At 45.6% G+C, this 16727-nt stretch overlaps 2 protein-coding genes across 3 annotated transcripts in view; both read left to right on the forward strand.

The window, feature by feature from the left end:
• Nucleotides 1–13136, forward strand: part of FANCD2 (FA complementation group D2) — a 36049-nt gene extending 22913 nt beyond the window's left edge. For both annotated transcript variants that reach the window (XM_059856378.1, XM_059856379.1), the window contains exons 30-44: nucleotides 685–801; nucleotides 1641–1769; nucleotides 1966–2081; nucleotides 3580–3693; nucleotides 4244–4371; nucleotides 5703–5802; nucleotides 6539–6661; nucleotides 7418–7511; nucleotides 8065–8136; nucleotides 8960–8998; nucleotides 9445–9519; nucleotides 9699–9773; nucleotides 12199–12345; nucleotides 12871–12954; nucleotides 13042–13136. In XM_059856378.1, the coding sequence (XP_059712361.1) occupies nucleotides 685–801; nucleotides 1641–1769; nucleotides 1966–2081; nucleotides 3580–3693; nucleotides 4244–4371; nucleotides 5703–5802; nucleotides 6539–6661; nucleotides 7418–7511; nucleotides 8065–8136; nucleotides 8960–8998; nucleotides 9445–9519; nucleotides 9699–9773; nucleotides 12199–12345; nucleotides 12871–12954; nucleotides 13042–13119 (1491 nt within the window). In that variant the 3' untranslated portion in view covers nucleotides 13120–13136. The remainder of the gene's footprint in view (nucleotides 1–684; nucleotides 802–1640; nucleotides 1770–1965; nucleotides 2082–3579; nucleotides 3694–4243; nucleotides 4372–5702; nucleotides 5803–6538; nucleotides 6662–7417; nucleotides 7512–8064; nucleotides 8137–8959; nucleotides 8999–9444; nucleotides 9520–9698; nucleotides 9774–12198; nucleotides 12346–12870; nucleotides 12955–13041) is intronic.
• Nucleotides 13137–13140: 4 nt separating this feature from the next.
• On the forward strand, nucleotides 13141–13670 carry BRK1 (BRICK1 subunit of SCAR/WAVE actin nucleating complex). The gene is made up of 3 exons (XM_059856382.1): nucleotides 13141–13295; nucleotides 13383–13465; nucleotides 13543–13670. The coding sequence occupies exons 1-3, from the start codon at nucleotides 13178–13180 to the stop codon at nucleotides 13567–13569; spliced, it is 228 nt and encodes a 75-aa protein (XP_059712365.1). The 5' UTR covers nucleotides 13141–13177; the 3' UTR covers nucleotides 13570–13670.
• The last annotated feature ends 3057 nt before the right edge of the window (nucleotides 13671–16727 follow it).

The raw sequence follows: 16727 nt of genomic DNA on the forward strand, positions 1-16727 counted from the left end.
TCAGAAGATCATAAACACAAATGTTGGACTGGAGTCAGGGAGGTGCTCTCAGTGAGCAGGGTGCTGTGTATCATCTGGGAGCTTGTAAAAACTGCATTGCTGTGGCCGTGGAAAATGAATGTGCTTAATTTTGTTAATACCCTCTTTGTAGGCAGGCTGACTCCATCTGGAGTCTCATTTTGTCAGGCTACAGTAAATGCATGAAATGGGAAAAGGCCATGGCAGGCTGGAGCACAGCCTGGTCTTGCAGACAGCTGTCTCTGTGCATGCAGGTCACAGGCCAACTGGAAGACTGTTTGACAAGTCTCTAGGGCTATTATTTCAAAATACTTCTTGCCTGTTACTTGGTGAATTCTATTACTCTCTGGACTTAAACCTCTTTTTATCTTTAGGAGCTTATTTTTAATGTCAATGTATATAAATCTGTTCTTTCTCAGTTGTTAAGTTGTACTGGCATTGCCTCAGCTGTTTAGAGCATCAGGATGGCTTCATGCTTCGAGTAACCAGAGTCAATGCCCCATCCCTGCCATGGGGGAGCATAAAACCAAGCATCTACCAAATAAGTAGGTTAACCTCCTGAGGTTAACCTAGTCCAGGGGTCATAACTGGAAACAGGGTAAACTTGAGCTTCAAGGCACTACAGTTACATCTGGGTCCTGGAACTGACTGTTCTTTTAATTGCAGGCTCGTGAAGTTGTGCAGCTGGGGCCTGCTGAGCTTTGCTTCCTTCTGGATGACCTGTGCTGGAAACTGGAACATGTGCTGCCCTCGGGCTCCACACGGAGGGTGCCCTTTCCAAAGGCAAGAACAGCAGCAGGCTATGGGTCCTGGGTTGAGGCAGAGCACATCAGGGGCTTCCAGGCTTTTCCTGAGAAATGTTTTTCATAATTACTTTCACTTGTTAGTTAAATGGAAGTGTGACACCCAGCTGTGTGCCAGAGCAGCACTTGCTCTTTCAAAAGACTTGTGTACACTGCTCTTGCTGAAGTGTTTGCAGCATCTGGTTCTCTGCATATCTCAGGAAAGGCTATTTAACTGTGGGAGTCTTGTAGCCTCAAAACTCAGGTGACCCTTTTCCTAGCCCTCCCTGGGGACACACCGGCTGTGCTGTTCAAATTTAGCCAGGCCAGATTGCTGCAGCAGCCAGCAGAAGCTGCTGCATCCATATTTCTGCTTTTTATGCATTAGAAACCTCTCTGAGTGTAGGCACTCCTTGCTGATGCCTTCAGGAGGAAAAGAAATGTATGTCCCGCTGCATTAAACTGAGAAAAGCACTGCAATTGGCTGGGCTCTTCATATTCATTGTTCTTTCCCCTTGTCTTTCTACCTATCTTAATTCCCACATGCAGAGACTGTCTCCTCTTAGTGTTTGAGTGAAGTGTTGGATTCTCTGATTAACCTAAATAATTCCATAAGAGAGCTTTGTGTCAGATCAGTTTTATCCTTTTCGTCAAACGTTATCCATTTATGTGAGTTGGTAGTGCTTGTTCAGCAGAAGCCAACTTTCCTTCTCTGTGACCCTTCCTGACCCTGTATGGCATCAGGAATTGCACTGCTTGGCAGCAGTCTGAGATGTAACAATTGAAATTATTCTCAAGAGAGGCTAATGAAGCAACTTTTATCTTTTGGGTTTGCTGCAGGAAAGAGGCAACAAGGATATTGGCTTTTCCCATCTGTGTCAGAGATCTCCCAAGGAAGTTGCTTTGTGTGTGGTTGATCTACTCAAGCCATTGTGTAAGCACATGGAGAACATGCATAACTACTTCCAGGTTAGTGGACAGCAATTTTGACCAAAAAAACCCTAAAGTTTTGTCTCCTGTAAAGATACTTTTAATTTTGGTTGGGGGAAAAAGAGTCACTTTGTTTTCTTCAGGTTTTTTAAACATGGAATTTATGGAAATGAATTCTTGTGCCATTATCTTTGTTTGGAATAGTGTTTAATGGATTATTTGATCTGTATTAAAGGCAGCTGTACAAAATCAGGGTGCAGAAGATGAACCAGGAGTGAACATCCAGGAGCACCAGCTGATGTCCTCTTGCTACCAGCTGCTGTTACTGACTTTTCGCTCCTTATTTGCTTGGTGAGTTTAAAATGAAAGTCCATAGTTCTACCCATTTATTGCTTCTTCTTCTTGTTTCTTTTCTTTAAAGTGTTTGCACTCTGCCTGTCCGCCATGAAAAACAACCCACTGCAGTGGGTGGAGGCTTCTAAGCACTTCTTAGTTAAGCCAGGCTTCATTGCCTGATTCTGAGCAGTGCTAAGGCTGTAGGTGATGAAGCACTGAACTGAGTAGAATTCAATCTGGCTTTTGGGTCAAGATCAGCATAAGGGGCATACTGGCACACCTAGCTGTGCAACTTCTAGTCTGCTGAGGGATCTTGGATTTTCTTACCTATCCTTTCCCATTTCCTTCCCCTCATCCTTTGCTAAATTGCCACTGCCTGAATCCTGAGTGATGGAAGAATTTCTTTTGCCAGTGAGAAAGGATGAATGTGTATTTCACTGCCATAAGCCAACCTTGTTGATGCATTCAAGCTGCATTCATAAATATCCAATTCAGAAATGCTTGTGCAGCCTGCAGACTTCTGCATCTGTTAACATAATCCAGGATAGTATCATAAAAGTTTCTTTCTAAACCCCAATTTAGATTTGCGTGTGGAAAGCATTTTACCTTTGTTGTACTTCATGAACAGTAGTAACTGCATAAAAAGACATGTCTGAGGTCTGCCTCCTGTTGTCCTCTACTGGAGCCTGAGGGCCCCCAATCCACTCCTGCCTGTTCCCAGATTTGTCATTTCCTCTTTAGCCAGTGTGATTGTTGGTTGTTCCTGAGTCCATCTATCTTGTAAATCAAAGAACCTGGTCAGTTTTGTACCAGGCAATTCAAGATCAGTTTTGCTGTCCAGTATAAAATCTGTTTTGCTGTAGGTCAAACAGCCATATATATTGGGGTGAGCTGCCCAGCCACTGAAATTCAACAACCAAATCACAGCTCTTTTTACATTTGTTTAGTCAAGGCCTCTTACATTACCAATGGTTAATTAGATTTTGTGGCACAGGGGCACTTGAGCATTAGCATTATCAAGTCTGCCTGTTCAGTCTATAGAATTGGCATGTGGATGTATTTGATTATTTCTAGCGTACATATCCTCACAGACACTGGGAGTTCAGAGTAATAAATGAAGATCTCTAGTGTTTTCCCCCTGTTAGGCTCCTGCCAGCTGTTCAGGAGGTGACCACCCATGATCACTGCATGTGCACAGCCACTGCCATTATACATCCTGTGGTTTAGGTCTGCGTAGCAATGGCTTTGTATATATAGACCTCCACTTATGGGAAATGGCCTCTCCTTACCAAGCTAGATCTGCAGTCTAACTGAAAAGTTGATATTGTTTGTGCTCAATGCTTTCCATTCCCATTGAGTTTTCAAGTTTTTGGGTCCCTTTATAATTTTCATATTGCAGGACATATCTTGATTATCCAGCTTCTCTATTTTTCATCTTGCCAAATAGGCTTAGATTTGCATCTGATATCTCTTCTGATCTGATGATGAACTGGACTTTTTTTTTCCCCTTCAGGAATGGTTTTTCTCAGCATGAAAATAATGACTTGCTGAGGTCAGCTCTCCGGGTGCTTGCAGACAGGCTAAAGCCAGGAGAGACAGAGTTTCTTCTTCTTGAGGAACTGATAAGGTAGAATCTATATTTCACAAGGTTTGAAATGAACAAATTTCAGGGATTTTTCTGTTTTGTGTGGGCATTATGGGCGAATGTGTGTTTGGGAGCTCTCATAGACTACACTCACTTCAAACAGAGCTTTGTGTTTAATTGAATGGCAGCGTAGTCAAACCTCATTAAAGGATTAAAAAATGTAAAACATGCATGAATCTGTGGATCTCATTTGTTTGTATGCTATTGAGACAAGGAGATTAGTAGGATTCACAGAAGGAATGGCTATGATCTGGAGGGTTAAAATGCTTACAGGTATATTAGGCAAAAGCAGTATATAAAGCTGTTGCTAGACTCAGAGTAGCTGGGGCTTGAAAGAATTTTTCAGCGATTGAATTCCTCTGTATTAGTGGCTGATCACCCCTTCTTCAGAAGGGCACTGCCAGAGACAAAAGACTAGGATATGGAGGCCTTGGATCTGAGATAGTCTAATGCTTCCTCTTTATTTATGTGTGTCTGACACATTACCCTGTCAGCACTTTTTTTTACCTTTTCCCTTTCTTCTCATCCCCAGTGAGAGTTTTCAGTACCTCCTGAATTTCCAGCAGAGTGTTCCCAGCTTCCACTGTGCCTATATCCTCACTCAGCTCCTGACTGCCATTGCTGAGAAACCTGTGTCTGGTTGGAAGAAGGAGAAAATGGGTAATGTGTGAAGAATCACCCATCTCAGATGAGTTTTTGTGTGATCTTTGTCTTTTAAGGGAGAGATTTCCCTTTCACATCCTGGTAATCTTACTGGGTGAACAGTCCTAGCCATTAATAAAGGGAACAGCAGTAAGTATATTGGACCCTCTTTGGTATGTGTTCTGCTGTGCCTCAGTCACATGCAGATAGGCAGATTCCAGCTCTCTCAGCTGATATTTTTAAAAATCAGAGCTTCACAACTTTCAGGAGTTCTAAGCATGAGCCTGCTGTTCAGTGTTGGTACCAGTTTAATCACTGGTTATAGAGGTGAGTGACCACAGACTTGATCTGATGTAACTTCCTACTGTAAGTACAGATGTCTGTGACAGCTTGTTTCCAAAAGTTATTGAAATGAGCTGCAAATATAGCTGTTACTCCAGGACAGAGAGAGGAAAACGTGTAAATTTTTAACCCCATGCAACAAATGTTTTCAGTTAAGAAAGCTTCTTTCATAGATTAGGACCCATTACATAAGATAAACAGCAGATAAAGGATAGACATGAATGTAGGGAATATACAAGAAAGCTACTTGATCTCCACTTCAGCACACACGGAAATAAAGACTCCTGACAGTTGCCTTCCTCAGCCATTCCTTGTCACACTAAGACACCTCTAGAATTTGTCCTTCTCCAGTCCCCATAGCCACACAGAATTGTAACTTCCCTCCTGAAAGACAATTTTACTATTTTAAACAGTCCCACATTGGGAGAATGACTGACTGAGTGTAGCAGGCAATAACCTATTTTAACTAATCATTTCCTGGTTTTAAACATTTCTGCAAGAGACAAGCAGGTTTGTTAGCAGTTTTGATTTCAGAAATCTGTAGATTTTAAACCTGTCTGTTCACATTTATTACTATAGTGCTGTGGCCAAAAGGCCAAGTCACTTGTTATCTGAACTCCATTTCTAGAAGTGGATACCCTAAGGGTTTCACGTGGCCTAATTAAAAACAAACAGATGGCACACTGTAGGAGCTGTCAAACAAATAAGGTTTAACTTAAGTTTGTCAGAAGTGGCCAGAGGTGGATGATGGTTCTGGTGTGAGCAGGTATTCCAGACCAGGAACATGCTGGATGTTTTGTTATCATGATATATGTCCTTGTGGCCTTGCAGCTTTTTAGGGAAAATTCATTCTGACTTAGAAAGATATGGCACATGAGGGGTAGTGATATTGTGATCTTCAAAATGTCATTTGAACATGCTGCTTTTATATGGAAGAAGGAATTTTTTTAATTATTATTTTTCTTTCACTATTTTTCTTTCACTAAGTTATCATTTATGTTTCCCAGCTTCTCTAGCAAAGCAGTTCCTCTGCCAGTCCTGGGTGAAGCCCAGTGGAGACCGAGAGAAGGGCAGCCAGTTCAACAGTGCCCTGCACACCCTGCTCTGGTAAGGCTCAAGCTATTCCCTTAGGTACACCAAGACACTATTTTTTTGGTGATTACTGTTGCTACAGAGGAATGGCCCCTCTGAATCATAGCCCTCATGCTTGCACAGCTTGGCCTGAAGCCCTGTTTCTACACTGTTTCTAAAGCACAGTTTCTTTCATGGTTTGAAGTGTGAGGTCCAGCTGAGCAGGACTTCAGGATTTCCTCATTGGGTCCTCTGTCACTTGTGTCAGGAAGTTCTCATCAATGGCCTCCAGGAGAATCCTGGATTGCCTATGCCCTGCTGGGCTGTCCTTCTAGCAGATGTCATGGTGGTTAGTCTGCCGTGAGGATCAGGGCCTGCAACACGGGGGTACTCCTGGCTGTCTGTAGAAGGCTTTGTTGGCTTGTTCCTGATCCAGGTTGCCTGTAGCAGACAGCCATTTCAATGTCACCCATACTGATTGGGTGTTCTCTCTCAGGAAGGGCAATTCCATCTCATCCTCTTCCCAGCCTGTCCTTCCTAAATACTAAAATGAGGGAATACTGAATCCATGTATGTTTCAGATCATGATAGCTTTTAATGACATCACTGTGACAGTTCTAAGTAGTGCTTTGGGTTTCCTGCATGTGATTGCTTTTGGCAGGGAAAAGCTTGACAGTTTTAGGCCACATGTTTCAGGTAGGGCAGTGTTCAAGGCCTTGTTGTGTCATTCTGTGTAGTATCTACTGATCAGCTATGTTGGTTTTGGATTTAGTGTCTACCTGGAGCACACAGATAACATCCTGAAAGCCATAGAGGAAATCTCCAGTGTTGGTGTTGCTGAACTGATGAACTCTGCCAAAGATGGATGTTCTTCTACTTACCCTACCCTAAGCAGGTAATTGTAGCAATAGAAACTTTGAATTCTATGATATACATAATGATAATTTCTGCTTTTAAATATTTAGTTTTCTTATTTTGTGGCCTATTGTGATTTCATGTTGGTACTGTGGTGGCTACTCTGGACACTTGTAAACATTGTTTTGGCACTATGCAACAGCTAGCATGGGGTAGCTTATGCCAAAGTGGAATGTCCTGTGCTTAACATGATGCTGAGTTTATTGCTGTGAGCCATTTTAACTGCTGAAGCATGAACTGCTGTCTGTCATCAGTGTTGTCTCTGTGCTACTGTGATGGTATAAAGCACTCCAAAAGTCAGCCTCAGAGGCCTGGGGTGGCTGTAGGCAATCTGAGCAGATATGCAGTGTGCAAAAACACACTCAGGGTGCTTCTGCCCCAGCATGGGAATTTGGAAGCAGGGATGAAGAAAGTTCCTGCACTCTGAAACTTCCAAAATCATCTTATGCTGAGAGCTGCAATCCTTCCACTGTGCACCCCTACAGCTACAAGGAAGTGGTGGTGTCTAAGTGTCATTCACACTGAGGAAGTGCTACTGACTTCCCAGGATTCTCCATCTGTCTGGGCAATTGGGCTGGGCTACAGCTGTTTATGAATCCTAGGGCCAATCTTCTGTGATTTCCTACTGAGAAGGATGCCCAGTTGGGCAACCTTTGAGTTTTCTGCATCATTCTGGTGACAAACAGCCTATCAAAATGCTCAGAGCTGACTTGCAGTTTTTTCATTTTCTCCATAGGCAGACATTCCCAGTTTTCTTCAGAGTAATGATGGCTCAGCTGGAGAGTTCAGTGAAAAGCATCCCAGCTGGGAAACCATCAGACTCAAGTGAGGTAGGAAAATGAATACACTGGACTCTGTACAGGGAAAAAAACTTAGGTTAAACTGGACAGTACAGTAAAGATGTATAAATTGGAAAGGAATTTACTTCTGAACTTTGTCCAGGAAATGCAGTCAGACACCTTCATTCATCAGTGTATATCGACATTGATATGCAGGGTAACACATAAGTAGCATCTTTTTTTCCTCGTTTGCACCATGTCAAAAATCTAGTAAATCCAGCAGAAGCTGCAACCAGAAAATAGGCATTAATCAGCAAAATACTAAACTGTGCAGTTGGTCTGCACACCTGTGTGGGAGGACAACATTTTTTTACAACCAAGGGCTGTTCTGAGAGCAAGCAAGTTAACTCCTAGCACTTAAAGCCACTGATCAGGCTGGAATTACTATGGAGTGTTTCTGCTGTGATAAATATGCTTGTGGTGAAGCTTTGTTCCTTTGTCTTCAACAACAACAGTGCTTTGGGTACAGCAAATGCTGAAAGCACATCCAGCAAAGTGAGAGGAAATGCAGCCTCCTAGGTTCTTGTCCCCTTGCATCCCACAGGTGCAACTGGAGAAGCTGCTGCGCTGGAACATCGCTGTGCGGAACTTCCACATCCTCATTAACTTGGTCAAGGTGAGCTTCTGGCTGGTTTTCTGCCTTTGCCTTCAAATTCTCAGTAAGGCCTGGTGTTCCCAGGCTCAGGAGCACTGGGGAAAAACATGAAGTGTGATTGACTAGTGGAACAACCTGGAGGTGATAATTAAAGCCAGTTATAATTTGTGCCCTGTTCCACTGGATGAAATATCCCCTTCTGTCAGTTTTGGAGCTGGTTCATTCAGTGGCTCTTGAGTGTGATGCTGTCTGGGCCAGAAGGTGATAGGTACAGCTCTACTTTTCTCCTTGCTTAGATTGATCATTATTGTTTATTTTTACATATCTGAAGTGATAATTGGCAGTCCCAGGTTTTACTATACAGCAGCATTCACTGGAACCCTACCTGTGCTCCAGATGCCTTTGGAGAACATAAACGGTAGAGCTGAACCACTTAGTTCAGTTTTGCCCATAGTTCAGTTTAGCCATAGCAGCACCAGGGTTGCCTTCATATTATTTTGCCCATCTCAGTTTTGCTTTGTCTGTTATGTGATTATTTGCCCATCAGCTGGGCTTGGGTCTCTTGAGTCCCAAACTGTTAAGAACTTTAGACTTGTTGAGATAATTTTGTGCCATCTGCAAAAGGTGCACCTTAGATCAGTGAAAAGCAATCCTGCCATGGGTTTGCAGCTGAGGGCCACTACAGCTCATGTGCTTATGTGATGTTCCTGCTGAATGAGAGAATCCTTGAGAATGGATGGTGCTTTAGAGCAGGGTTCACACATTCACAGGGGTGTCCTGTGCTTACATGGTTTTCCTTAGACTTGTGGACTGATCTGACTCTTTTTTCCTCTTGTCCATGTAGGTATTTGACAGCAGGCCTGTACTCAGCATCTGCCTGAAGGTAAGCAAAAGTTCAAGATAACTGAAGAGAGCAGTTTGATTCATTGCCTCTAGTGTAGTAGAATGGGTACTGGATTCTCTGGAAGAAGCAGATATTGTGTTCCTTTACACCTTGCTATATATTTATGTATAGTGATTTTAACATTTTGCATTTCCCTGGTTTTATTCCCAGATGCCTGGTGGATAAAACCAGGGATGTGCACAATGATGTTTCCTTGTCCTTCTAGCCTCTCTTTGCAGTGATTAAAGTGGACCCTTTACTGATCCTGTATATTCCAGTACTGCATATATGTACAGTACATATTCACATTAATATAATCTTTTTCTAAGCAAGAACAGTCTCTGGGGTAGCTTGGAAGATTGTATCATTATCTCATCTGACTTTGTGATGGTTCTTTGAGAATGAGTTTAAATTTGTTTGCTGATACATTTGTCTTTCTTTTATAGTATGGCCGTCTCTTTGTAGAAGCATTTCTGAAGCTGGCCATGCCTCTCCTGGACCACAGCTTTAAAAAGCACACGGTAATCCTGGGGACAGAATGGCTGCAGGCAGCTGGGAATCATGACTGATACTTCCTGCATACATGCCTTTCACCTCTATCCTTTGAAAGGACTGCTAGGACTAAGGCTGTTTCAATATTCTTGTTTCCCTGTGGAAAAGTCCTTTGAGAATGATTTGCTGATCTGCTTATTTATTGCAGGATGATGTGCAGAGTTTGCTGAAAACCTTGCAGATGAGTACCAGACAACTTCATCACATGTGTGGCCATTCCAAGGTAAGCTAAGTTCCAAGTGCAGCACAAACTCCTGGCCTAGGGATGGTATTATTTCCCTTCCACTGCTTTGCTTTTCCAGGGCATTGGCACATTCTACTTGCATGTTTCCAGCAGTGTCTGTGCAAGCAAAAACTCTGAGAGAAAGTGAACTAGGCCTTGTTTAATGATCCAAAAATTGATGTATTTATTCTGGAAGTGACTGACTTGAATGTTAGGTCAGGTTGGCATAATATTTTTTAACACAGAGGTTCTGGACATCTTTAGTTATTGGCATCTATAAGGGGTTGTTTCTGAGAACACAAGCTAAGATCTTAGAGACCTTGAACAAAGTTGAACCAATGCCAGATTGATAATATAGGAGAGAAGCTTTGCCAAAGATGAACAGCCTTGTGACTCAGAAGAATCAGCCACAGGAGGTGGATGGGGGGAAAAAACCTGCTCAAAGTCCTCTTGAGATGGCTTACCAGATGTTATGCTGGTAAGGGCAAAGGGAGAAGGAGGACAGTGATAACAGAGTCTGTCTCTGTGGGAGACTTGGGAAGGAAGGAAGGAGAGGATTAGAACTTTGCTTACAATATGGAGAGACAGTGTGTGCTGTAAGAGAGAATCACACAGGAGCAGACAGGAGGATCTTCCTGTGTGCTGCTTTGTTCCTGACTCCTAAAAGGTTCATGAACACTTGTCCAAGAAGGGAGCTTTGCCAAAGTAGCTGAAGGGAGAAAGCCAGCTACCAGCATGGCTCCCAAGCCAGATTTGCTACCCATTTAGGCAAGAGCTGGCATCAGGAGCATAGATATTTAGCTAAAGATCAGAAGATGCTGTTGCACCTCTCAGCACAGGGTGAGAAGTGGAAGCTGGCACAAACCCTGACAATGCTAAAAAGTCCTCATGTTTCAAAGTGAAATCCTCATGCCTGCTTTAAAGTCACAATTCACCTTGTTAGCAGGATCACAGCAGCTTTTCATGTAATCTTTGTTTTGGACTTGGCCAGCATGTTCAAGTGCTGTATCCTGTGGTCCCTGTTAGCACAGGGCTGCAGTTAATGAACACCTGTGTTCTACTGTTTCTCTGGTACAGATCTTTGTACCGAATAATTTTGCAAGAATGAGAAGGCAGAAACTGAATCTGGGGCAAGTAAATGTATGCAATGAATATTCCATACTTGTTTGAAGAGGAGTTGACACCAACATTTGTTAAACCAACATTGATTTCACTTTCACACAAACCTCAGGGTGGCTCACTAACCCATGGTGCAATGTGACCTAGGATTTGTCACTCTCCCCATACATGTGTCTTTAAAGAGAGCATTACACAGCAGGCAAAAGCAGTCAGCTTCACCTGTCATTTCCTAAGTATTTGTCATTTCCCCTTTCACACCAAGCCTCTTTTCTGTTTACATACCTAGCCCTGGGCACATGGACAGTTTCTGGAGACAGAATTTTGCCAGTGCTGTACTTTGTTGAGTCTCCAAACTGCCTGCACACAGTGGGGCAGGTTCCAGGGCCCAGGAAGCACTGTGGGTGTTGACTGTGTCATTAGCAAGGGTTCTGCTGATTAGGTTCTGATTAGTGCTAACTCCTCCCTGTTACACAGGCTAGAGAACAGCTTGCTGTTGGTAATCAGTTACCCATTCCCTGTTGGCAGAACTTGAAGCAAAGCAGTGTCCCTCTGCACAGGCATATTGAACTCTTCCAAGAAATGCAGGTGACCTGAATTCAGAGTACAGCTAATGAGAGCATCTTAATCCTAGAAGATTACAAAGTATTCTCATGAAAGAGGAAAATACTTACATACAAAATAATTGTGCAGGTTTTGGCAGGTTGACAGGATTTCTGGTTTAGCAATGACTGTTCTGTACTGCAGATTGAAGCCTAGCAGGGGATGCTCACACAGAGCTAAATCTCTTAGGATACCTGGCATAGCTGCCCTTCCTCTGGTGGTTTTTGCTTACAGCAACTCCATCTGTTCCTCCTGTCCTAGTTCTCCAAAAGCCAATGCTTCTTTGCTCCAGAGAAGCTGGCTTTGGAGATTATAGTGCACACACCTTCCATGTAAAGGAATTGCTGGAGGCACTGAGGAAGAAAAGGTTGTGATGGAAGTGGGTGTATTTAACACCTTCCTCATTTTTTCTTTCCTGAGTTTGGGAATTCAGCAGAGGAAGTTAGTAGCTTCTCTCTAGAGTTCATGACAAAAACAGACTTATTTTAATCCAGGTGAATGTGGATATTTGGATTGTTGTAGGGGATCAGTTTAGGCAAAATACTGATCTGAGCTTTATTTTTTAACAATAGCTATAATTTGGCCAAGAAGTCATCTGGGCAAGCTTTGTGGGGGTCATATCCATCCCACCTGATAACCAATGGCTTTTAAACAGCCAGAACACTTAGGCAAGAATCAATCCTTATCACATTTTACTATTGCATAGATTCACCAAGACATTGGACTGACCAACCATGTGCCTTTGTTGAAGAAGTCCCTGGAACAATTTGTGTACAGAGTGAAGGCAATGCTGGCATTCAACCACTGCCAGGAGGCCTTCTGGGTCGGCATCCTCAAAAATCGGGATCTTCAGGTGAGAATCACTGCCCTGCCTGGGGCAATTAAAATCTGGGAGAGAACAATGCTCATCTTGTCCAACTCTAGAGACATCTCTAACTCTCCCCTTGTGTGGGAGATATAGCTAAAAGGCCAGATTCAGTGTGACATGACAGTACAGTCATGTCTAGTGAAGGAGAAAGAAGCATTTTATCTCAAGATTAAGAGTCTGCATCTCTAGGCTCTTGCACTGAGGGGTCAGATTTGATTGTAATGAACAGGTATGGGGATTTTTTTTTGCTGTTCTTGGCAAGAACTACATGCACAAGAGGGACGAAATAAAGGTCACTTGAACACTCTCACACACTTTCATGTGTGGTTGTAAAAGAAGCCAGTTCTGGCTCTTCATCTCACTGTGGAAGCAGGACATTTAAACAAACCTGATTTTTTTAAACTCTAAAACTTTTTATTTAAGGCAACAAAATGCGCTTTTCTTCCACCCAACCCTGGCATGCTTTGGCCGCTTCGCATACACTCAGTACAGATCTTGTGTTCAACTTAGGGAGAAGAAATTTTGACTCAGGCCTCTGAGGAGAGGGGCTCGGATGAGGACGAGGAGGATTCGGCGGAGGGCCCCGCTGAGGAGGTACTTCAGGGGCCGCCGGGCTGCGCCTCTCCAAGGTGGGGGAGGGCGGGGGTGCAGCCTGGGCGCTGACGGCGGCCCGTCCCGCAGGAGCCGAGCGGCAGCGACACGGACGACAGCGAGGAGCGCGGCGGGGCCGGGCCGGGCCCTGAGGCAGCGCGGCCCTGAGGCACCGGGCGGGCGGGCGGGGCGCGGCTCCCGCGCAGGCGCGGCGGCGGCGGCGGCCATGTCGGTGCAGGAGGACCCGGTGCAGCGGGAGATCCACCAGGACTGGGCCAACCGCGAGTACATCGAGGTGATCACCAGCTCCATCAAGAAAATCGCGGACTTCCTCAACTCCTTCGGTGAGGGCGCGGGCCGGGGGCTGCGGGCGGGCTGGGCTGGGCCGGGCCGTGAGGCGGCCGCGGTGTCTCACTGCCGCCTCCCCGCAGACATGTCGTGCCGGTCCCGGCTAGCCACCCTGAACGAGAAGCTGACGGCGCTGGAGCGGAGAATCGAGTACATCGAAGCCCGGGTGAGCAGCGGGGAGGTGGGCCGGGTGCGGGCCGGGCCCGGGGCCGGCCCTGGTTGAGGCTTTTTCTTTTCCCGTAGGTCACCAAGGGGGAGACGCTGACATAGGCCCGGGGCGGCCCCAGCACCGCCGCCCCTCACCCCGCTCGGGGCCCGCCGCCACCGCCGCCGCCTCTGCTCGTGTTGCCAATAAACCGCTGTGCTCCTGCCCTGCCTGCTCTCTGCGTGCCTGCCTGGGGCTGGGCCGCGGGATGCCCGGCTCCCTGCCATCGTCCTGGATGTCCAGAGCCTGCCCTTCCATCTGCCTGACCCACGGGGTTTGGGCACACGTTCCTCCCCACGCGTGGGGGCTGTACCACAGGGGCTGCGGGCCAGGCTGTTGTCAGCTCCTCGAGGCACCTGGATGGCCTTTGGGGCGCTTTGTGCTCCTACTGGGATCATAGAAAATCTGGTGATCCCTATGGTCTGGAGGGTGTCTCAGCCTTCACATGTGCACATGTCAGGGCAGTGTGGGGACAGCAGGCTCACCTGGCGTGGTGCACACGCCACAGGAGAGGGCCCTTTGCCAGCACCCGGGAAGAGGTGTCTCTCCTCCCTGTGAGGCAAGTGGCAAGGAGAAGGAAGTCTCTCAGCCCTTCCCCACCACTCCTCTGTTTATCTCAGTTTTTCAGTGGGCATCTAGATCTGCAGATTCACTGCTCATATTTAGTGTTTGTTGGGGAGTCCATGGAATCGGTGTCAGCAAAGGTTTTATTGCTTCCCAGCAGGCTTTAAAAGTCTTGGTATATTCTCCAACTGTAATTTTAGCTTTTTCATGGTGGCACTGTCATGCCTGCAGTGTTTACTGAGCACCCGAATTACTTAATGTTTGTTATATTTTTGATGCTGTCTGGTTCCTTGTTGACATAGGTCCTCCTCCGAGCTCACACTTTTGTTCCCCATAGGAATCTCTGTTTTCCATTGTTTGAATAAGTGCTCCTCCAGCTTTTTCCTCAGCTCTCATGGTTACTGTCAGTTTGGGCTGCACATCAGGGAGGCTTGGCTGCCTTTGGAGCACAGTACCTGTGGAAATGAGTGCTTTGTAGCAACCCTGCAGTGAAGTGGAACAGCCATGGCTCACTGCCCTTAGGTGTAGGGGCCATATCAAATTATACTGTTGTCATAAGAAGATTGATAGATGGAAGCCAAGCTCTCCCTTGGCTCCAAGGTGGTTGCTCTGTAGCCCAAGTACATCAGAAGTACTGCCATGGCCCATGCATTGCTTACTGTGCATGTGCTGGAGTCCTGAGATCTCCATCATTGGAGATATTTATTTATCTCAGTATTTATCTGGAGAAGGCCCTGAACTGGATCTTGAAGTTGGCCCTGCTTTGAATGGGATGGGGTTGAGGCAGAGACCACCAGAGGTTCTTGCCTAAATTATGCTAAGATTCTTCAATCCAAAGACTGAATAGGAGACAGGGTACCACAGTCAATCCCTGGCACTGTGTCTGTACTGTGCTGACCTCTTGAGATCCATTGCTTTCTGTTCCCAGCTAGTAGTGTGGTGTGTCTCAATCCCTTCCTGGTCTCCTGACTGGCTGTTGTAATGGCTCTTTTTCCTCTCATACCAGGATTTCTCAAAGGAGTAGGTTTTGCCACGCCGTTGGTGGAATCTGCCAGAAGGTGCCACTCCTCCCAGGATATGTGCTCTCACAGAGCTTCAGCACTGTGGGATCAGCCTGTCTGGTTCATCTCCCGGCAGCAGGGATGCTGGGCAGCTCACTGCACTACAGAGTTCTGCCCTTTTCCTTATAAGGAATCTTACTGGTTCCCTAAGGAGCCAGGTTTTCTCTTTGGGTGCTGCTTATTCCAGGCTATCTCTGGGAGGTGAAGCCTCCTGGTTCTCAGGCTGTTACTGCTTCCTCCAGCAGCTGCTGTTTCGTGCAGACTTGTAATAGATGGAGCTTTGATACATTTCATTATTTGAAATACTGGGGAATTCTGTTTGCCTTTTTTCTTTGTACTGTATTTTGGTTTTTGGTTTGTTTTTTTTTTGAGAATATGATGCCCCGGGAGCCCACATTAAACTTTTCTGGAGTGGATTTGTGTATTCTAATTTAGATGACTGATTTATGTGGTGTGTTAGTGGTGCTGTTCTTCCCACCACACATTTAATGTAGCAGGAGATAGCCATGTCCTCTTGTGTCCTGATACCACGCTCTCCTCATCTCCTGAGAGGGCTGGCTGCTCTGCTTATGGTCAGCAGAGACCTGTTGGTGGTCTGAGACCTTTTCCCAGAGTCTGAACTGCAGAGAATCTGGTTTGAAGCCCCTTATGAAGGTGCCAGAATTGACCTAGAGAGCCTGAGCCAATCTGTAGCTTGAGAAAGGTTTGTCTGTCTTGGATGACAGTGGGCTTGTAGTGCTCACTGCCTGCTGGACGGGCAGCTAGGCCTCATGGAGTGATTGGAGCAGTCCAGCAGTCCTCGTTAGAGGCTCCAGGGTTTGGGAATGAGCTGTAGTGTTTTGATCTGGGTGGAAGACATGGTGTATTGGCATCACCCTGTGTGTGGTATCAGCAGAACAGGAATCTAGAACTTGATTCAAGCTTTGCATAGCCCAAAAAAGTTTTAGTCTGATTTAAAGTACATCTTTTAAGATGAATGGATTGGACCAGATTCCTCAAATAGTTCTAGCTTTTAATAAATACCCTTTGGGCTCTCAGTGCCTACTGTGAGCAGACCCTTGATTTTAGGAAACAGTTTTAAAAGTGAAATGTACCTTCATCCCCTTTATGTTGCAGGTGATTGAACCTGATAATTCAGTGAGCTGAGGCGAACAGAGGACTGTTTTAAGACACAGCTGAGTTGTTGAGGGACAGCTGCACTTTGATCCTAAGAGCTTTGCAAGGCTGAATTTTAAAGATCTCAGAAGATGGTGTCTGCTTGCATCCTGGTGCCAAGGCACCGACAGCAGGGGATGTCACTGGAGTAGTTGTCTCACAAGGAGAAGATTGGCCCTGCCAGTCTGGGATTGCTGCTGCTCCCCAGGTCAGTGAGATGGGAAGGTCACAGGAGTATGGGAGGTCTCCAGATTCACTGAAGCTTTGTGTCCAGTTTCCAAAAGCTGCCAGCAGTGCTGCTCTGAGCTCTGCAGCTCCTGGGAGCTGGGAACTTGGCCTTGGAGTACATAAAAGCATTAGGGTTGCTGTACCATGAGCTCACCTTTCCACTTACCTTCCCCATCCCTCTCTCCCTGTGCAGTCTGACACAGCCTGTGTGTTTT

The sequence above is a fragment of the Haemorhous mexicanus genome, chromosome 11 (genome assembly GCF_027477595.1).
Source record: "Haemorhous mexicanus isolate bHaeMex1 chromosome 11, bHaeMex1.pri, whole genome shotgun sequence".
NCBI lineage: Eukaryota > Metazoa > Chordata > Aves > Passeriformes > Fringillidae > Haemorhous > Haemorhous mexicanus.

Bases quoted from the DNA above. Each gene is read 5' to 3' on its own strand.
- BRK1 (XM_059856382.1), top strand. From the start codon at position 13,178: ATGTCGGTGCAGGAGGACCCGGTGCAGCGGGAGATCCACCAGGACTGG. The intron at 13,296-13,382 runs GTGAGGGCGCGG...GCCTCCCCGCAG, and splicing joins GGACTTCCTCAACTCCTTCG to ACATGTCGTGCCGGTCCCGG. The intron at 13,466-13,542 runs GTGAGCAGCGGG...CTTTTCCCGTAG, and splicing joins TCGAGTACATCGAAGCCCGG to GTCACCAAGGGGGAGACGCT.